General features: G+C 37.0%; 2 protein-coding genes across 2 annotated transcripts in view; one reads left to right on the forward strand and one right to left on the reverse strand.

Moving 5' to 3' along the window:
• Positions 1-22,380, forward strand: part of LOC124360933 (amyloid beta A4 precursor protein-binding family B member 1-interacting protein-like) — a 152,155-nt gene that overhangs the window by 6,018 nt on the left and 123,757 nt on the right. The window lies entirely within an intron of this gene.
• Positions 1,507-9,510, reverse strand: LOC124361385. The gene is made up of 6 exons (XM_046815432.1): positions 9,078-9,510; positions 8,088-8,801; positions 6,881-7,011; positions 5,890-6,382; positions 2,263-2,403; positions 1,507-1,574 (listed from the first exon to the last, which is right to left on the reverse strand). Exons 1-6 carry the CDS (start codon positions 9,508-9,510, stop codon positions 1,507-1,509), a joined length of 1,980 nt encoding a protein of 659 aa, XP_046671388.1.

The raw sequence follows: 22,380 nt of genomic DNA on the forward strand, positions 1-22,380 counted from the left end.
CCTCAAAAACTTTTTAATCATTTTAATACTCACTTTGTTAGTGTTGTCTTGTGGATGAATTGAACATACACAAAGTTGTAATGAAAAACAATGCAAATATTAGAGTAAGTGGTCCATCACCAGAGTTAAATTTGTTTCAGTTTGTAACAGTAGATGAAGTAGAAAAAATCATTCTTAGTTTAAATAACAGTAGGGCATGTGGTTGGGATGGTATTCCTATATCACTATTGAAAGAAAGAAAGAAATACATTTATTTCCAGCCATAAACAACACATTAAATATTTATAGTAACTAAGCATAGAAATGAGATCCTCGCATTGGTTGTAACCTGTGCGCAAGAATCGAGTCCAGTCAGTCCACATTCAGTTAACTGTGATATATTTAAAATTCAAGTGGAAATAACAAAGCAATATATCTGGCTGCACAGACTGTGGCTCTAACTATAGCAAGGTACAAATATGTATTAAAATTATAATCCATTAAGGGCATAAATAGTTTGCCCTGCGTAACTCATTTCCAAATAGCAAACATTCCACGCATGATTGATTTCATAAACAGACACAATCACAAGGTTTACCTAGTACCACCTAATTTGCGATACACCCATCCTTTCTATCCCACACATGCCAAAACACACCCAAGCGCAAGCACACGCACGCAAACAGGCTGACACAGACAAACACACCCACGCACAAACCGAGATACGTAAGTACCCCGGCATTTAGGTTGCCCTGTAAGTGGACTTAAAGAGATTATCTATCCCTGTTCTACCTAATTCTACTAGCCAATTATTAACTATTTTCTTATATGAATAATAACTGCATGGACCGGGAGTTTTCATTTGGTGGGGTAATTTTGAGAAAACAATACTAGCTATATAATAAGTGTCTATAAAATTTATAGATTTATTGATTCTTGGTGTTATAATACCCGAGTTAATTTGTGTTCTTGTAACGTAAGGGTGGTTGGTTTTTTTAGAAAATATTTTCTAGATTTTTAAAAATATATAAGATAATTGTTCTTGCATATAACTGAGTTATATTAGAAACCTTGAACTAATTAAATAATAATTCAGATGAGTAACTAGTTGGTTTTTGTAATGCCGCTTTCATAATGGCTTTCTGTGAAGTATGTAATGGTAGAAGAATAGTTGTATATGCTCTGCCCCAAGCAATGATACCAAATTGTAATAATGATTGTACATATGCGTGATAAACTGTTTTCATCAAAGCTGGCGTTAATATTTTATGAAGAACGGAAAATATATAAATAAACTTTCTCATTCTGTTCTTTAACAATTGCACATGAGCTGTCCACTTAAGTCTACTATCAAATATGACACCGAGGTACTTGTAATCTAACACTCTTTCAACAGTTTCGCAGCCACAATCATTCTGGCCTGTACAAGTATGGAGTTTCAGAGTAAGGTTCACAGGATCTCCGTCAGCTCTCAGTGATATTGCCATACATTTGGTTTTATGTAAATTTACTGTGAGCTGATTTTGGTCAAACCATCGCTTGACAGTACGCAGCCCCCGCTCCGCCGCTCCATATGCTTCCCCCCAGCTGGATCCCTCGAACAACAAGGCTGTGTCATCTGCATATAGAAAGATCTGGCCACCTAGAAGGTTAATTTTATCAATATTGTTTATATAAATTAGAAACAAAAGTGGTCTTAATGTACTACCTTGAATAACACCATATTCGACCTGTTTTGTTAAACTATGACTGCCTAAAATTGAGACAACCTGATATCTCTCGCTTAGATAATTTTTAAACCATTCCAAAGTCGTACCTCTAACACCTATACAAACTAGTTTTTTTTACTAGTAACTCTATTGACTGTGTCAAAAGCTTTGGCTAGATCTATGAAAACTATTAGTACTTTCTTATTACGCCCAACTGGATCATGAGTTTCTTTTGTAAATGAAAATAAGTTATCGTTTAGGTTTTTATCATTCCGAAAGCCAAATTGGTTTCCATACAAAAATCCATGATTAATACCGTAATTTTGAAATTGTTTTCTAACACACTTTTCTAAAATCTTGGCGAGGACACTTGCAAGAGTGATAGGCCTGAAACTAATGCAATGAATTTTTGGACCTCCTTTGTATATAGGGATGACTTTTCCACTTTTAAACACGACCGGATAAATACCTTGTCTAAAACTATTTATTACATGTGAAAGTGGAAATTTAAGAACTTGGATGTTTTCTTTTATAGACCAAACTGGTAGGTCGTCCAGCCCGGGGACAGACTCACCTCGCATGTCTTGTACTACTTTTACAATATCCTGCTCAGTGACGGGTTCCAGCTGAAATACAGAGTCCACCCTGTGCATGTCGTCGTCCACTACACACTCGGCCACAGGAGGGACAGCGCCGGCCAGATTATCTCCCACTCCTACATAATACTCATTAAAAGTATTCGCCACATTGATAATGTCTGAGTTCAAAATATTATTCTTGTTCGATAAAAATTGTTCAATCGGAAAATGGTCTTTTTTAGTCACAGTGCCTGTAATTTCTCCAATGTTTTTCCACAGTAACTTGTTATTGTTTCCCGCTTTACAGATATTCCTTCTGTAGTATTGACACTTTGCATTTTTAATTGTTTTATTTAAGATATTTCTATAGTTTTTGAAGTTTTTAAGTAGCACTGTATTGAATGGTTCTCTTTTGCAACGTTGACTTAATTTATCTCTAAATCTAATCGATTTGATTAAACTATTTGTGATCCAAGGCTTAATTTTTCGTTCCCTAGCCGAACAAAATTGAGACTTTTTTTTATTTTTCCATTATGGTCTGAAGTATTTCAACAAGAACATTACAACTTGAATTTACGTCATCTAAACCCGTTACTAAGTTCCAATTCTGGTCAGAAATGCATCTACAGACAAAATCTTTATCAAATTTGTCAATATTGTTGTTATTTATATTATTTACAATAGGTACTTCTGTCCAAAGCTTAGTAACGATTAGATAATGATCTGTCATACTTGATTTTATTAAGCCTGATTCAATGCGATCTGTGTTCTTTATATCAACAAAAATGTGGTCGATGCAGGTAGATGAATTTGCCGTAACTCTAGTTGGAATATTTATACAACTAACAAAGCCGGCGCCGTACAATACATCAAGATAATGTTGTGATAACAAACTTAGATTTTCCTGCAAAATGCAGCAATTGACGTCACCAATTAGCCAGTGTATTCGGTCCCTGGGTCTATTGCTGCTATAAAATTCAAGGTCATTAATGGATAAATCAAGATCATTATCTGAGGATAGGCTGCGATACACCGCGAGCAAACTGAGCTGGTCACCGCTAACCGACATATCCGCTCTGATACTTGTGGACCCATGCATACATACCTCCTCATACTCTACTCGGAAACATTTATTGACACACACCATTACGCCATAATTCTGGTTCCTCTTTCGTTTGTTCATAATCACATCATACCCAGCGATACTACAAATTTCATCTAACCAGGTTTCTGTTAAAACAATAATATCAAACTTATTACCGAGACTGTTTAAGATAATTAAAAGTTCGTTTATGTGTCTGTTATAACTCCTAATATTTGCATGTAAAATTGTTATACCACAGCTGTCTGAACCATCAACGTCTCTCGCCCAAAAAGTAAAATCCCCAATATCCTCATACACTACTGGACTTACTACTCTAAAATCATCAATCGCTTCATTCAAAAAGTCATTCATCCCGCACACTCCTACCACCAAACCCGCACTACCCGCTCACTATATTTAATAATTATTTTCAACTATTTCTGACTACATTAATAGTCTTAATGATTATACATTTAAGAATTATATGCATACATCCATCCACAACACACCACACCCAGTCTTACATACATAGCCTACATACCAAGTCCCATCATACAAACACGTGCACACACACACGTATTCATTATCATATAGAATCAAACACGTACATAACTCCAACATCCTTACACTTAGTACACCGTATTTAATTGGAATCAATTGTGTGAAATACTTGATTTTAGAATTACTGTAACATGTTATTTAAAAAAAGGACATATTTCTACGAACAGTATATTTTTCTCACGTTCAATCGATTTTGAGGTACGGGTTAATGTTCTGGGGTCCATCCAGTGTAGTAAATTTTAATAGAGTATTTGTCCTCCAGAAATGGTGTTTGCGAATCATCTCAGGACATAGGAGATTCGAAACTTGTAAACCTCTTTTCGGTGAATTAAAAATACTTACTCTGGCGGGTCTGGTGGGGTACGAGCTATGCTCTTTTGTTAAGGGCAATCCAAAGCTTTTTGTAAGCAATGGATACTACCATCAGTATCCGACCAGATCAAGAGGGCTGATGTCTGTGGCTGCACATAGTACTAGCGCATTTGAGAGGGGTCCATACCACTTGGGTGCAAAAGCTTTCAATGCATTGCCATTGAATATTAAAAATGAGCAAAATCTACGTTTATTTTAAAAAAAACTAAAGACACACTTTCTTGATAAATGTTTTTACTGTGTAAGAGATTTGTTAAGTTAGATATAGTTTTAGTATTTTGACATGTAATGTAAAAATGTATTTTGCATTTACGAATAAAGATCTTGAATCTTGAATCTTTATTACCAAATTTAGATTATAGGTATGTATTTAATTAATTATGGTTAATTGTTAATTTTAATTTGGTATTAATTTAAAGTTCAGAGAAGTCTATGATTTACAAGTACTTTTATTACACATTTGAAACCCTCCCAATTACTCATATTGACATAGTGTGAACAATATACAGATTAATAAGTTAAGATTATTATAGTTATAATAACTAAGTAAGACTTGTAATACAGAGATAAAGGATACAAATAATAACTTCACAACATGGAAGAAGTTATCAACAAGAAACAAACAGCCTCGAGACCATAGTGAACATGAAATTTATACATATTAATACATTATGTATGTATACACAATCAACTCATGAACGTATTTAACCAATATTCAAGTCAGAAGTCAGAATATTCTTTATTACAATTTCTTTAAGAAATGCAATGGTGTCAAAACAATACTGTATACAATATATGAGTAAATACATGAAATTGTAATACAATACATAACATCAAGTCCAGGTCGTTTGATAAAATTCATCCATGGAATAGATTGGATTGTCCAACAAGAGGTTCTTCAGTCTGTTCTTTAGTGTTGCCCCAGTTTCTTGTCTGAAGTCTTGTGGTAGGTGGTTGAGGATTTTCATACCGGCATATATTGGTTTTCTTGCATATAGAGAAGTTCGATGAGCTGGGAGGTTGAAACGGGTTGCATGTCTTGTATTATAGTTGTGAAGGGCTGATCCTTGAGCTGGTTGTTTGATTGATGCATAATGTGCCACCTCACAAATGTACATTGCATACACAGTCAAGATTTTAAGACTTTTAAAATGTTCTCGGCAGCTCTCCATAGGTTGTAGGCCTAGTATAGTTCTTAATGCTCTCTTTTGTAATATTAGTATCCTGTTCATATTGGTCTTGGTAGTACCACCCCATGCGGCTATGCCATACATTATGTGAGTTTCACAGAAAGCATGGTAAATGATTTTTGCTATTTCTGGAGTGCCAATTTGCGTCATTCTTCGAATTAAAAATATGCCAGTGTTCAACTTCCTGCATACACTGTCAATGTGGGCTGTCCAGGTAAAGGAACTGTCGATGGTAATGCCCAGGAATCATGCGGTCTCTTCCACTTCCACCTCAGGTAATGCTGGTTCCTCCCTTCCTCTTCTACCAAACATGATTTGCTTTGTTTTTTGTGTGTTTATAACTAGGTCATTTTCGTGGCAGTATTGAGTGGCTAGGTTTGTAGCAATAAATGCGCTTATCTGAAGTGATTCTATACTTTCTTTGCCCAGCACAAGGGTGGTATCATCAGCGTACATTATTGGGGTACAGCTGTCTCTTAAATATGCTGGTAGGTCATTTGTGGTAAGGATGAAGAGAGCAGGGCCCAGAACAGAACCTTGGGGTACCCCTCTTGTTATTGGTAGAGGTGTTGAAAGAACTTTTTTGGTAGTACTCTTTTCTTGACACAGAAGCTCCACAAGCTGATGTCTATCAGCCAGATAGTTATGTACCCATTCTGCTGCTTTTGCCACAATACCAAGGGATTGTAACTTGGTGAGGATAAGGTCATGGCTGAGGCAATCAAAGGCCTTGCTATAATCTAGCATAATACCTGCTGCTATTCTGCCAGCTTCTATGTGGTCAACAGTCTCCTCAAGCAGACTTATTAAGGCCGTTGTTGTAGACTTATGTTTCCTAAAGCCATGTTGGTTAGGTGTCATCAACTCATTTTCGTTGCAGTGATCCAATAATCTTTTGAGGGCTATCTTCTCGAACAGTTTGGAAATTGTTGAAATTACTGATATTGGTCTGTAATTATTGACTTCCAGTTTATTTCCACCCTTATGTTTTGGATAAACTTTGGATTTTTTCAGCTGTTGGGGAAAAATTCCTTGTTGAAAAGATCTGTTAATTAAGTATGACAGAGGTTCAGATAGCTCCTCACAACAAAATTTCAATATCTTTGAGGATATTTCATCCAGACCAGCTGAATGAGTCGATTTCAGGGATTTTATTACATTTCGCACCTCTTCTACTGACGTGGGATGAAATACTTCAAGTTTACTGTTTGTAACAGGTACTAATGTAGGTAATACTGGTCTTGTATGGTTTTTGGTTTGTTTTCTTAAAGTGTTATCTACTATATTAGTGAAGTATTCATTCAGGAAGTCTGCAATTTTCTGAGGGTCTTCAAGTTTTTTGTTATCAACAAGTAGTTCTAATTTTGAGTTATTGTCATTCTTCCCTGTCTTTTCGTCATTTATAACCTTCCATGTTGCTTTGGACTTGTCATGAGCTTGGTTGATGTAAGTCACTATGTGTTGCCTCTTCATGTCTCTCAGTTTAAAATCGTATGCTTTTTTCTTGATTGTCATGTTGGTTTTGTCTGTTACAGAGCCTGTTAGTTCAAATTTGTGCTGAGCCTCCAAAAAGTCCCTTTTAAGGCTTAGTGCTTCGTCATTTAAATAGTATTTTGGCTTGGCTTTTTTTCGAGATCTAATTTTCTTTTTAGGACATGCCATATCCAAGATAACATTCAGGGTCTTAGAAAAAGTATCATAAGCATCTTGTAGGTGGTGTACATTCCTGACATTGTCCCAGTTTTGCCCTTGTAAGAGAGATTTTAGCACTGCCATATTGTCATCATTGAACCTGCGTCTTGTAACAGAAACTGTTGGTTTTTCTTTTGTAGGGATGTTTAGGGTACACAGCTGAGCTCTGTGGTCAGAGAGTCCAGTTTGTAGTACTTCCACTTGTACAACAAGTTCCGAGCTATTTGTGCACACCCAATCAATAGAGGACTGTGTGGAGCTGGTAATCCTAGTAGCTTGCAGGGGTAGTCTTATGGTATTGAAACTTAATAGCATGTCATTAATTAGTTTGTTATCAGAGGTTTCCTTAAGCATATCAACATTTACGTCACCCATTATGATGAGAAATTTACTGTATGCTTTGGTGTCCGCTAAAAGTCTTGACATAATATTTTGAAAATCTTCAAGCTGTCCACTTGGAGACCTGTATGTGCCTAATATGTATAACTGCAGGTTGTTTACAGTTAAACGACACAGTTCTATCTCGCAAATTAACTCTTCACAAAAAGATGTTGTGTCTATGTGTTCTGTCATGACTTCTAGGGCACTTTTGATGTAAATTGCTACACCTCCTTTAGCATGGGTTTTCCTACAGAAGGCAGATAATAAAGTATAGTTTTGTAGCTTTATGTTTCTGAGCTCTTCTTCTTTTAGACCATGTTCGGTAAGTATGACAACACTAGGTGTAAGGACCTCAAGGTGGTGAGTTAGTCTTTCGATTTTGTTACGAAGACCATCGATATTTTGGTGAAGTACTGACATACTGTAGTTGTTGTTTTTATGAGAAGTGCTTCTGGTTTGACTTTTATTCAATTTTTGAATTTGCTTTCTTTTACTTGTCTTTGTTCTAAAAAATGGACTGTGTTTTGGTCTTGCAAAGCACCTGTAGGGGATGGGGGCATCTGTGACTGATTTTCGGTTGAAACGGACTGAGACTTATGGTTGGACTGTGATAGGTCATCACAAGCTCCAGTATAGCCATAGTGTTTCTTCATGTGCTCCATGTAGAATGTAATGTATTTTAGGAAGAATTGCTCATAATCTTCATCACTTTTCTTTAATTTTGAGTTTAGTGGTGGGGAGTTATTTAGCTTCATTTTTACGTCCAAGTTGGCAGGTTTTTGAAGTCCCAAAGTATTTGATTTACTGCCAGCTTTTGCCACTTGAAGGGAGACACTAAACATATTTGCTTTCTTGCCTTCGGTTGCTTGGAGAGCATATGCTCTTGCTTGAGTATTTAAATTGTTATTTTGTACCGAAGACTTGGCTCTCCATGTCCTTGTCCGTCCTGGCAGTTTTTGTTTGCAGCTTTGGTCAATTCCTGAGGTCAGGTGTGGGCTGCATTCAGTCAAAGTGTTTTTCAGTTTTTCTTGGCAGGTTTGGCTGGTTCCTGAAGTCAAGTGTGGGTTACATTCTGTTAAAACATTCTTCAGTTTTTGATGGCAGGTTTGGCTGGCTCCTGAAGTCAAGTGTGGGTTACAGTCTGTCAAGGGGTTCTTCAGTTTTTGTTGGCAGGTTTGGCTGGCTCCTGAAGTCAAGTGTGGGTTACAGTCTGTCAAGGGGTTCTTCAGTTTTTGTTGGCAGGTTTGGCTGGCTCCTGAAGTCAAGTGTGGGTTACAGTCTATCAAAGGGTTCTCCAGTTTTTGTTTTCAGGTTTGGCTGGCTCCTGAAGTCAAGTTTGGGTTACAGTCTATCAAAGGGTTCTCCAGTTTTTGTTTGCAGGTTTGGCTGGCTCCTGAAGTCAGGTGTGAGTTACATTCTGTCAAGGTTTTAAACAGTTTTTCATTGCAGGTTTGGCTGTCTCCTGAAGTTAAAGTATTAATAGCTAGGTTATTAATAGCTATCTCTATCCGATCAAGTTTTGTTTTGATACCTGACATTTCAAGTAGGAGGGATGAGGGACTATCTTTAATTATTTCGGTAGGAGGGGAAGTTTGCGTCATAGAATCTTGAAAAGTGGCAGACTTAGTTTCTTGATTTTCAGTTTTCTTTTGCAGTGTTGAGATAGTTTTTTCAAGCTCCGCTATTCTTTTTACATAGCCATCAATAAGTTGACTTAGTTTTAGGTCATGTTCCTCATAGATAAATTGCGCTTCTTGGCGAAGTTTTTTCTCTTTAGTGAGTTGAGCTTCAACGTCTGCATTTAGCTGTAAAAGGTTTTCTATTTTGTCTATGTATTTCTTTTCTTCATTTTCTATTTCTTCAAATCTTTCCTCCATGATGCTCAGTTTGGTCTTTAGCTTGAGTGTTTCTTCTTTTAAGAGTTCATTTTCTTCTACTAACGCTGATCCTATTTTTGCAGCCATTTCTAGTTTATCCTCTTGACTGTTCGAATTTTCTAGAAAATTATTTTCAATTAAGTTAATTTTTAGTTCTTGGATGGTATCAGAGCTATTTAAAGAGAGTGATTCAGGTAATACTTGTTCGGATAGGTGAGGCTGATTTTCTGCTCTGCAATTTATGCATTGCCATTTCCCAATTTCCTGGGGAGTCCATTTTTTCAGGTTTTTTTCTATGACATTTTGACATCCTGCATGGTACCAATTTTTGCAAGAACTTGTACATTTTATACCTGAAAATCTAACTCCAATGCCACAGTTACCGCATGGATATTTTGTGGGCATTTTTGTGTACAGTAGTAAGAAAGATATGAGTAACAAAAATGAATTATTTTTGAAAGAGAAGTTCAAGTTATGGTAAAGCAAACAGTTTCATTGGTGGCCATGCAATGAATACACACTGATTAAATCATTTATAGTATCCTGATTCGATTATTACTAACATAATTATTCCAAATGTTCCAAAAGTAAAATAAAATACTTCTCCTATACTGCGATGACATTTGATACATTGATTTAAATTACATTAATCCAAATAAAATATAGCTCAAATAAAGCTTTTAATTCAAAACTAAAACCACTTACCTACTCAAACTTGGGTAAAATAAAGGTGTAATTTAATGTACTACAATGAAATAAAGTTCAACACTTCGAGAAATTATACAATACAGACTTTAATATAATGTATACAGAAACTAGTCCTGTATGTCATATACATAATTAAATACTTAACTTAAAACTCCCAAAGAACGATTAAAGATAATTTATAACAGAAATATTTATAACAGAAATCTGTAAAATAGTTTAAATGATATTTGACACACTACCAGTTCTAGCAAAGCAGATAAATAAAAACACACTTAAAGTTAAAATTTAGTTGGATTGCTAACATTTTCCCAAAGCTAATACAATTTGGTTTAAATACAGTTTGTGGTGATTACATGTTGTTTTAACCCTTCCATTGATTAATTACCAAAGACCATCTAATAATATACTCACCATATACAATAGAAATAGAACCAAAATAGTCAAGTTCAATTTAATTAATTCATTTACATGTAAAAAAAACCGTAAAAATTCAACCTAAAATGGTTATTTACATTGAAATTTAATAAATTAAAAAGTAAATAATAATAAATCAAATCAAATCTTTATTCACATATACATTGAGTACAGCGATTGTGTCATTTGAATTACAATTGTTATGTTCGAATTAGGTAAAAAGTATGTACAGTAAGAGTTACAGAATTTGTCATTATTCATCTTCATTGCTGAGTTCTCCAATCCAAAAACTCCTGGACTGTGTATATTGTTCGTTCCAGCAGCCAGTCCATGAGTCTTCTCTTCAGATTCTTCTCAGGGATTCTCTTCATTTCTTCTGGCAGACAGTTGTAGAAGGCAGCTCCTCGATAAGATGGTTTCTTCTCGAATAGACAGAGATGATGAGTGTCAAGTGCGAAGTTGTGCCTATGCCTTGTGTTGTATGTGTGGTGGTCTCCTAATCTGGCTCGGCCTATTTTTACTGCATGCATTACTGTTTCAAGAATATAGAGTGCAGTAACTGTCAAGATCCTGAGCTCTTTGAAGGCTTCTCTACATGTCTTTTGCGGTCTTAGTCCTTTCAGTGTTCTTATGGCTCTTTTCTGAATTACCAATACTCTTTGGAGGTTTGAAGCACTTGTCCCACCTCAGGCTACTACCATATCTTAGGTGGGTTTCAAATAAAGAGTAGTAGGCTATGATGGCTGTTCTGTTATCACTGACCTGCTTTAGCCTTCGTATAGCATAGAGACCCATGTTCAGTTTTTTACAAAGTTGGGTCACATGAGGTGTCCATGAGAGATTGTTGTCAAGGACTATATGCCTAGGTATTTATTCGAGTTTAGTGTTGTTAGTTGTGGAAGGCCTTGGTAGTCATTGGGAAGTGATGTGTATATCAGTTGATAGGTTTTACTTTCATTCAGGAACAGATCATTTTGAAGGCAGTACTGTTTTGCCATGTTGTATGCCACATAGGAGTTTATTTCAAGCTCTTGTCGATTTTTGGTGGCAACAAGTAGTGCTGTGTCATCAGCAAACATCACTGTCTCACAAAACTCTGAAAGGTAACTTGGAAAATCATTGGTGAGGAGTATATAAAGTACAAGGCCAAGGACAGATCCTTGTGGCACTCCTCTTTTCATTGGGAGGGTTTCAGATTTGTCAGTGGGGTTAAAAGTTCACTTTTACAATGTTTAATTAGCTTTGAAGAAATGTCGTCCTCTCCAGCAGATGTTTTAGCTTTCATGGAGTCAATAATTGTTCCTATTTCTTCTTCAGTAGTGTTGTGGTGCTGCAAGTTAGTAACAAAGTGAGCCTGAATAACATTTGCTGGTGTAGGATTTTGATTCGGTGTTCTATTTTTGTCATGTGTCTTCTCTGCTATTCTGGAAAAAAAATTGATTTAAAGCATTGGCAATGCTATTGGGAGAATTGTGTAATTCACCTTCAACAATGAAACTTGCTGGAATTATGGTTGTGGTGTTTTGTTTTCTTTCAGAGTTGATTACCCTCCAGACAGCTTTTGATTTATTGTCAGCCTGCTCTATGAATTCCGCATTTTGCTTCTTCTTAAGTTCTTTTAGCTTAAGATCATACATCTTCTTCCTAGTTGCTGTTTCCCTTTTATCATTTACATCTCCAGTAAGTGTTTCTATGTTCAAGGCTTCCAAATATGATTTTCGTAGTGTCTCACTTTCAGTATCCCATACTCTTTTTGCGTGATTGGTTTTTAATTTAAAAGTTTTATGTGGGCAAGATATGTCCATCACGTATTTCATAACGCTGTTAAAGGCTGAAAAAGCTGTTTCTGTGTCTGTTTTTTGAGTAATTTGTGACCAGTCTTGGGAGGCTAGGATTTTCCTCACTTTCTCTATTGTATTGTGATTGATTAGTCTTTTTTTGGATTTTGCTGTATTGTCATTTTGTAAGTCTGTCTTGATGTAGCAGATTTGCGCTGTGTGGTCAGATAGTCCTGAGCTGATTACTTCATGTGATAGATGGTCCTCGTTCAGGTTTGTACAGATACAATCAATAGATGTCTGGCTATGATGTGTAATTCGTGTGGGAGGCAGTTCTAGTCTTTTTATGTTGTATCCTTCTAGGGCATCTGTCAAGGTTTGGTTGTCATTATTGTTCGTCAAGTTGTCCACGTTAATATCACCCATAATGACTATTGGATTGTTTATACAGTGTATTTTGTCCAGTTCAGCTGATAATGCATCCAGTGAGTTTTCTAGCCTGCTGTGTGGTGATCTGTAGATTCCCATTAAGTAAAAGTTGGATTTTCTAAATGTTATCTTTAGTAAAATGGCTTCACACGATAGCTCAGATGATATGTCAGAGATGGATACTATGCTGATTGTATTTTTTATCAAGGGAGGTCTATCTAATTGATTATAAAGAAACTTTAACAAAAAATTTTTTTATAACAATTGGTAGAACTAACGGTTTATTTAATCCCTCCATTTAACTCACACAACTCACTCCGGTGAACCACCTGGTGTAGTTTCGCACCTTATCTCTTGTGTTGACCATGTGTTCTGTGATGGTGATGGTGATGCTGCCGCTCTCTCGATGTCTTCAAACGATGAAACCCTCTGGGCTGGAGAATCAGCTGTCTTCCTCACCATGATCCTTCCCTCTCTGGACCAAGCGTAAGCCAGCTTCCCAAATTTAACGAACGCCTTGGCGCGCCCCAGGATGGCCTTGTTGTGTGCGGTCAGATGCTCACTGATAAACACCGGCGCCCATGGAAGTGAAGGTGCTAAATTTGTAGTCTCAATGCGATTTTTTCTTGCGGCAATCAGCCATTCGCCATGAATAGATCGAGAGATAAACTGGACCACGATGCTGGGGTGAAACCTTCTGTCTCTGGGAGCCGGGAGCCTGTGAGCGATGGAGATTCCTCCCCTGTTGAACACAACTCCGATCGCCTTCGCAATCGACTCGACTACGACATAAATGTCCTCTCCCTTTGTTACCGGCACACCCCTAATTTCAATATTGTTCAATCTTGATCTCTTTTGCAGTTCGTCGGTCTCCGTTTTTAGCTGAGAAACATTCTCAGCCAAGCGTTGGTTTTCTTTTTTCAGCAAACCACAGTCTTCTTTGAGCGTCAAATTATCTTTCTCAACTGTGGAGAGTTTAAGCTTGACTTCTTCTAACGAATCGCGAACAGACATCATAGTCTTTTCCAAAGATGCAAAACTTTCACTGTTGGACTTCCTGGCATCTGACGTCTCCTGTTTAATGTTTTTTAACAAGTCCATAATTATAGGATCGTCACTGTTTGTAGAGGAAGCACCGTCAACGTCACAGCGTCACGTAGTTAGCGCCTTCGCGGACATCTTCGAAAGTTTAGCGACGGTTCGGATCCGGCAACAAGTAGCATGAAACTCCACACTGCATAACGAACACTTGGCTACCTCTTTGGCGTCTGTGGTATTTAACTGACACTTACCACAGACCATGGTCTCACACTTGTGATAAATTTCAATAGCGATAAAGCGTATCCTTATTGCCAGTATTCAGGAGGGTATTTATATAAATAAACAAAAATAAATAAAAAACCGAAGTTATTTTTAAATCAGCATAGATACAAATAAACTTAACAATCAAAGCAGGAACTTGCCAACAGGACTGAGCAGGCAGGCGCGGGCGGACCGGCAAACTAAGAGATATTAAAACTGTCTGTTAAAGTAGTAAGTCCAATTTTAGTCAGTATAATAAACCAATAATTTAATCACTTTCAGAGTAAACTTAAATTATATCTGAAGTAATTCCTGTATTTAAAAAAGATTCACCTATTAAAATATCTAATTATAGACCCATCTCCGTATTGAGCAATATTTCAAAGATTTTCGAGAAAGCAATAAATTATTAGGATTAACAACATGTTTGCAAACCAACAAACTAATATATAATGAGCAGTATGGTTTTAGGAAAAATAGAAGCACTGAATTAGCTCTTACATCCTTTGTCAATAGTGCTTCGAGGGCTTTGGATGAATCATGCAAGTACAGCAGGTATTTTTTGTGACTTATCCAAAGCTTTTGACTGTGTAAATCATAAACTGCTCTTGTCTAAATTATCTCCAGTGGCGTAGCTACTTTGGGTGGCACCCCATCGAAAGTAAAAATTGTGAGTATGGGACGGGGAATCCCCCACGACAGCGTCAGGCTCTTTTGCAGGAATCCCTGAATTATATATAGAGCTGAGCTAGTGCTAGTGGAGGAATCTACGAAAAAGAAATTTTTGTGCTAGTGATTTATTTATTTTTTTTGTACATTCAATTCAATTCAATAATATCTTTATTCACACATTCATCAAGAATGGTTACAGAGTCAACACATGCAGTAAAAATTGATGTCATCAAGAAGTAGGTAAACTAGTTTAAAACTATTATAAATGCAAAGAGAAAATATCTTTAAAATTTGATATTAACTAACATTTCTGTAAAATAAAATATATATGAGGAGAAAATATATGAATGCATATACATACTCATACATGTCTTAAATAATAGCATTAACAGAATTAAAAAACTCATTCAAACTATAAATTGTAGAGTTTATCAACAGGCTGTGCAGTCTTTTCTTCAGAGTTTTAGAGTCACATGTTTTGAAGTTTTCTGGAAGCATGTTAAAGAGTCTTGCACCGCTATAGGAAGGCTTCTTGGTGTAAAGGGTTGTTCTATGCGCTGGAAGGGATATATCATTTGCCCGTCTTGTTGTGTAGCTGTTGACGTCACCAACCCTTGGTAATCTTTCTCTTGAGGCGTGGGTGATTACCTCGATGATGTATATGGACACTACTATGAGTATCTCAAAAGATTTAAAAGCCTCTCTACAAGATTCTTGTGGCTGTAGTCCTGCCATGATCCGCATAACCCGCTTCTGTAATACCAGGACACGATGAAGGTTGCCGGCAGATGAACTTCCCCACAGAGTTATTCCATATCGAACATGTGATTCGAACAGAGCGTGATATGCGGCTTTCAAAGCGATAGAGGTACCAATGGATTTAATCCTCTTCATTTCAAAGATTGCAGAGCTAAGCCTTGAACACAGTTGGTCGGTGTGATTGCTCCAGGAGAGGCCTTGATCCAGAGTTAGGCCTAAGTGTTTTGTGTTGTCAACTCTTTGAAGATCTGGGGGCTCAGTCAAGTATTCTTTTAATCGTCCAGAAGCGAGATATTTTGTCTTTGCAGCGTTAAAAACTAGGTCGTTATTTGAGCAATATTGTTGTGCCATACTGACTGATATGAAGGTACGAATGTCCAGGTCTTCAACGGCACTGCCACTCGTTACAAGAACGGTGTCATCAGCAAACATGACTGGGTAGCTTATATTACCCAAATACTTAGGTAGGTCTGCAGTAAAAAGAACAAACAGAACCGGGCCCAACACTGAACCCTGGGGAACACCTCATGTAACAGCCAAGGGCCCAGATCTTGCAGTCCTCTCTGTTCCATCCAGGTTTTGTTTTATTTCAACGACCTGTTCTCTTCCCGTTAAGTAACTCTCAAACCACTTGACTGTAGTCCCTCCAAAACCAAGAGATTTAATTTTATTGATAATTAAACTATGGCCCAAACAGTCAAACGCCTTACTTAAATCAAGGAAAACACTTGTAACTGTGTTCCCTTCCTCCAAGTTGTCAATGATGTGTTCTATTAAATCGGTAAAAGCACTTGTGGTTGATCTTCCAGGGAAAACCCATGTTGTCTTTCAGGCAGGAGATTGTTGAGTTTAAGGTGGTTTTGAATTCTGGTTAAAATGATTTTTTCTATGATTTTTGAAATAGTTGGGATTAGGGATATCGGCCTGAAATTTTGTAGCTCCTTTTTGCTTCCCTGCTTATGAAGGGGATAAACTTTAGATATTTTGAGTTTGCTAGGAAAATCCCCTGAGACAAAGACTTGTTGATTATATCTGTAATGGGTAAAAATACTTCACCAATGCAAAACTTTAGCAGCTTAGAGCTCACGTCATCGATACCTGAAGAAGATGTTGACTTCAGTGACATTATAGTGTTAAAAACTTCACTGAAGGAAGTGAGTCTCCATTCCATAAGTGAAGTTCCAAGAAAAGAAGTATCACTCATAACAATGGCTCTTGATTTATTGTTTTGCAGTAGAGTTTGCTCGGCTATATTGGAAAAAAGATATTAAAGTGTTCACACAATTTGTCTGGGTCTTCTTCTACCTTTCCTCCAACATCAATCTGCCATCTTGCCCCTGCACTGTCTTTTCTTGAAATTCTCTCACTATTGATTACATTCCAGATGGCTTTAGATTTATTACTTGACTCAGCAATAAGGCTTTCATTTTCTTCCCGTCAGAGTTTCTAGTTTTAGATCATACATTTTTTTCTTGTTAAACGCATCCACTTTGTCTTGCTCACTTCCAGTTTTTTTATATTTGTCAAGCGCCAGGATGAACTCTTTTCTAAGGCTGTTAGCTTCTGGGTTGTGTAGGGCTAGAATTTTTCCTCTATTTTTTTTCGGTATGCAAATTTTACGTGGACATTTGATGTCAAGGGCTATTGTCAGGGTATCAATAAAGTTCATGTAAGCCTCGTCTGCTGTGGCTGCCTGATAGACTCTGTCCCATGATTGAAGTGACAGGATGTCCTTGAAGTGCTGGAGGTTGTCAGGATTAAATTGTCTGTGAGTAGTTCTAAAAGCTTCATTTTTCTTTATTGGGGCGTCAACGTAGCAAAGCTGTCCTATATGATCTGAAAGGCCCGTATTTTCCACTATGACTTTTACTCTGTCAGTGTTAAGATTGGTGCAGACAATGTCAGTGGAAGTAGCAGAGGTATTAGTGACTCTTGTAGGAGGCAACGGTATTCTGGTTACATCGAAGGTGGCGAGTGCTTCACATAATGCTACATTTTCTCTTGATGGAAGCAAGCAATTTACATTGATATCACCAACAATACAAATTCCACTGATGTCACAAGGAAGTAAGCTGAGGGTATCAGTTAACAGGGCCAAGGCATTGTCAAGAGGAGCACTGGGTGGTCGATATATCCCAAGAATGTATAAACATGATTTCCTGTCGAATGTTATCCTGATTGAAGACATTTCACATACGAGTTCTTCTGAATGGTCAGCAATATTAACACTCTCCACCTCATTAGCCATGTCAGTGTGCTTGTAGATGGCAACACCACCTTTCCTGTGACTCTCTCTGCAAAATGCAGTTACCAGACAGTAGTCCACCAAGCATACATTTTTCAAAGTTAATTCACTTAGTCAATGTTCTGTGAGGACAACTAAATCGGGCTTGTGGATGTGTAAATTGTTCTTAAAGAAAATTTTAAGTTCTTAAATTGTTCTGCATTGTTCTTAAAGTTGAGAGACCAGGTCTTAAAGCGATCCGCCCCTGCCAACCCCCCTTTGACACGCCACTGATTATCTCAAATTGGAATTAAAGAAAAAAACATTAAAATATTTAGAATCATATTTAAAAGATGGAAAACAAAGAATTATCATGAATGATAACTCAGTTAAAATTACATCTTATTGGGAAAACACAGCTTATGGTGTTCCACAGGGTTTAATTTAGTTCCAATTCTTTTTCTAGTCTACATTAATAATTTACCAATTGACTTTCCAAATATTAATTTTATCTTATTTGCTGACGATACAAATAAACTAATTCAAGAAAACAACATAACAAGTATGGAGGAATCAATTATAAGAACTCTAAATTAACTTGATGAATGGTTTAATTCTGCTGGACTATTATTAAATCCAACTAAAACAAATTTAATGCATTTTAAAAGAAAAAATAACCATAACAGTGTCTTGAAATGCGGCAGATTAAACCTAGTCGATTCACATACATTTTTTTAGGACTGAAAATTTATCGAATTTTAAACTGGAAATTTCATGTTAATTATCAACTAATGTTAATACAAACTAAGCTCTTTTCGCTTTCCAATGAAAATATTAGCAGACTCAGTAACTATTTCTACTTGTAAAATTGTATACTATGCCTATGTTCAATCGATTCTGAAATACTGTATTGTATTCTGGGGTTCATCTCTTGATTTTGAAAACTTATTCATAGCCCAAAAAGCTGTTCTGAGAGCAATGGTTGGTGCAAACTTTAGAGAGAGCTGCCAACCATTATTTAAAAAATCTAAAATACTCACATTACCAGGTTTATATATTTTTGAATTGTTGAACTTACTTTATCCAAACACCTTTGACCAATACAAAAAGGTGACATTAAAAAGATGGCATTCAATTTGAACAGCACTCCTTCGTGAATCAGCTTGACCCCGGCATAGAAGCGATTTGTGTCGTTTTGAAATTGAGGGGAGAGAGGCTCGGGCTGTGTGTGGCTTATAGGCCGCCCATTGTTAGGCATACCTGTCTCGCTTCTTTGTTTCACTCTCTGTTCGTGGATCTTGCGATCGAAGTGAGGGGTGTGATATGTTTAGGAGATATGAATGTTGATCTCATGTCAAAAACAAGCAACGTATCTCGATATTACTGCCGACTCTTGAAAGAATCCAATACGTCACAGATTGTCAATGAGCCCACCAGAGTGACAACAACCTCAGCCACATTGTTAGACCACATCATTGTGGACAGGTCGGTTGAGGTCAAGAGGAACGGCGTCGTGGATGTCTCGAGTATTAAGGATCATAGGGGCGTAAGCATTACAGATCACAAGTTAACCTATTGCATTGTTGGGGTTACAAAGAACAAAATAGAACACAAATTTATTAAATATAGAGATTTTAGCAGCTGTGACCCAGAAAAAGTTGTAAGCGAGATAGCGGCTTGTGACTGGGATGGTATATTGAACGAACAAGACGTTGATATTGTGGAGGCATGGATAACAAATAATATCAGGAAAGTATATGACAAAAATGCCCCTGTAGTATGTAAGAAAGTGTCCAAGAAAAAAGCCCCATGGCGAAACGATGACATCCGAAAGATGACGAAGGTTAAAAATAAGTTGCGAAATAGATATTGGAAGTACAGGCATATAGATGACTGGGAGAGGTACAAAGAAATAAGAAACCGACTGAATAATATGATCAGAATTGCAAAAAAGAGATTTTTTTCTGAAAAGCTATCCTCTTCAAAAAATCCAAAGGAGTTCTGGACATGCCTTAAGAAAAATGATATTGTACAAACAAGGGATTGCTCGAACATTCCACCAGAACTTAAAGCGCATGAGATCAATGAATACTTTATAAACATGGGAGCTGGCCCGAAGATTGATAAAAGCGTATGGGAATTTTTTGCAACCAATGGCCGAGAAGAAATTAGAGATAAATTTAAGTTTTACGCTGTCAGTAAAAGAGACGTTATTTCGGCAATGAATGAAATAAAATCTAAAGCTGTGGGCAGCGATGAAATTTCGATTGACATGATCAAGTCAGTGAGCCCCTACGCAGTCAAAGCCATTACACACCTGGTAAATGTTTCCCTGGTTGGCAGCGTGTTTCCAAAGTCATGGAAAACAAGTATTGTTCGGCCAATACCGAAAGGGCAAGCTGCCAATCAGGTAGACCAGCTTAGGCCAATTTCAATACTCCCAGCCATGTCTAAGATACTGGAAAAGATTGCCATTAGACAAATAGACAGTTTTATGAAAACATCGGATATTTTACCGAAGCTGCAATCGGGCTTCAGGCGCAATCATAGTACATGTACAGCCCTGACAAATCTTTTCAGTGATATGATTGACGCCAAAGACAGGGGTAAATATAACTCCATTGTTATGTTGGATTATTCTAAGGCCTTTGATTCAATGGACCATGAGATGCTTTTAGCGAAGATGAGCTATTATGGCTTTGACTTGAGCGTAGTCAATTGGATAAGGTCATACTTAGACTCCAGGCTGCAGGTGACGCGTTTAGGGAGTGAAACATCAACCCCGCTTGTGAAGTATCGAGGCATTCCTCAAGGTAGTTGCCTAGGGCCTATTCTGTTCAATATGTACACAGCCGATATGCCAAGCTGTGTGCAAAATTGCACAGTTCATTTGTATGCTGACGACTCGCAGCTGCACTTGTCTTATGAGCCATCGCAGATGGTGTCAGCCATTGATATGATCAATGTCGACCTTGAAAAGATATTGGGGTGGTCAATGGCGAATGGGCTGAAACTAAACATAGGCAAGTGCACTGTGTTGCATACGGCGCCACACAACATTGTGCAGTCCCTCAGTGAAAGAGGAGTGATGGTGAGGCTCGATGGCCAGAGTTTGGCTGTATTTGATAGGGCGAGAACTCTTGGCGTTGTGCTAGACAGTGGCCTCACGTTCTCTGACCATGTCACGCATGCCTGTCAACGAGCACTCGGTAGACTGAGGGGACTCTACAGATTTAGAGATATTTTACCTGAGTCTGCGAAGCTACGTATCATGCAGTCACTAGTCCTGTCCGTTTTCGCCTACTGTTTCCCAGCCTACGGGAATAGCATTTCTGGAGAAGACATGCATCGCATTCAAAAGTTGCAAAACTCTGCTATCCGTTTCATTTTTAATTTGAAACGATTTGAGCATGTCTCTCCTTACAGAGATGCCGCTGGGATGATGTCGGTAGAGACCGTCTGCAGGGTCATGACGTGTTGCATGGTCCACAAGGCTCTTGTTAATCAGGAGCCTCAGTACCTTAGTGAGAAGCTCTCATTTCGGGATGAGGTCTCTCAGCGCAGAACCTGCCATGGGAATCTTCTTCACTTTCCCAAAGTTAGGCTGGAGTTGGGAAGGAGGAGCTTCTCTTATTTCGGCCCGAAATTGTACAACGACCTCCCACCAAACGTGAAACAATGTTCAATAGCTACATTTAAGAATAAGATGAGGCAGAATTTGCTTAATGTATAGATTTTATTTATTTATTTCTATTTAATTTTCATGTATATGTTGTATTTGACGATAGTTGTTCTGAAAAGCAGTTGTTCTGTATGTAACTGAGAAACGCTTGATGAAAATAAAGACAACATTATTATTATTATTATTATTATTAAAAATCAGCATAATCATAATACTAGACACAAAACTCTTCTTGCCTTTCCAATTCATAAAACTTCTTTATTTGAAAAAAGTCCACTACATATGGGAATTCGGTTATACTCGTATAATTGTTTACCTTTATCACTAAAAGAGCTTAAAAATAATAATTTTCAAAATAGTATTAAAAACCTCCTCATAGAAAAGGCTTATTACAGTGTAAATGAAATGCAGAAATATTTTTCAAATATAACTAATCAATTTTAAAATCCCAACATTGAATTGCAATTAAATTGGCGCCCATGCAACTATTCATTATTACACCATATTATCACTTCAGTCTATGTAAAATAAGGATGATTTATTATTCTGTATAGACATAATACTATATAGACAATTCATGCAGTGCATACTAGAATGCTTGTATTTTAGTTATACCTTTAGAAAACTTGACCATGGACCTGTTTGTATTACTTACGTAATTATTCAAATGTCAATGTGCAGTAAATACTTTGAATTTGAGTTTTAAACTTATTGGTGGAGAACCAGTCTCATGTCAACTGTTGAAGAACCTGTTCCTTTTTCTCTATACCTTTATATTATTTTATACCTAGTGAACAAAGCATTTATAATTGAATTAATTTGGTACCCAATTTCTGTGTGATTAAAAAAACATGGGAAAAGATTCTACATGGGCCTTAATGGCCTGTGCGTAGACCATTTTTAGGATTAGGATTTTTATCTGAAGCATATTAATTTTATAAAGTTATAATTGAAAGAAATGATCTGAAATAGAATAACTTATAGATATG

The sequence above is a fragment of the Homalodisca vitripennis genome, chromosome 4 (assembly GCF_021130785.1).
Source record: "Homalodisca vitripennis isolate AUS2020 chromosome 4, UT_GWSS_2.1, whole genome shotgun sequence".
Classification (NCBI taxonomy): domain Eukaryota; kingdom Metazoa; phylum Arthropoda; class Insecta; order Hemiptera; family Cicadellidae; genus Homalodisca; species Homalodisca vitripennis.

Coding starts and splice junctions, on each gene's coding strand:
- LOC124361385 (XM_046815432.1), bottom strand. CDS start 9,510: ATGGCTGCAAAAATAGGATCAGCGTTAGTAGAAGAAAATGAACTCTTA. Junction 7,012..8,087: donor GATGCCCCCATCCCCTACAG/GTGCTTTGCAAG, acceptor TTGAACTAACAG/GCTCTGTAACAGACAAAACC. Junction 1,575..2,262: donor AGTAGTACAAGACATGCGAG/GTGAGTCTGTCC, acceptor TTGTTGTTCGAG/GGATCCAGCTGGGGGGAAGC.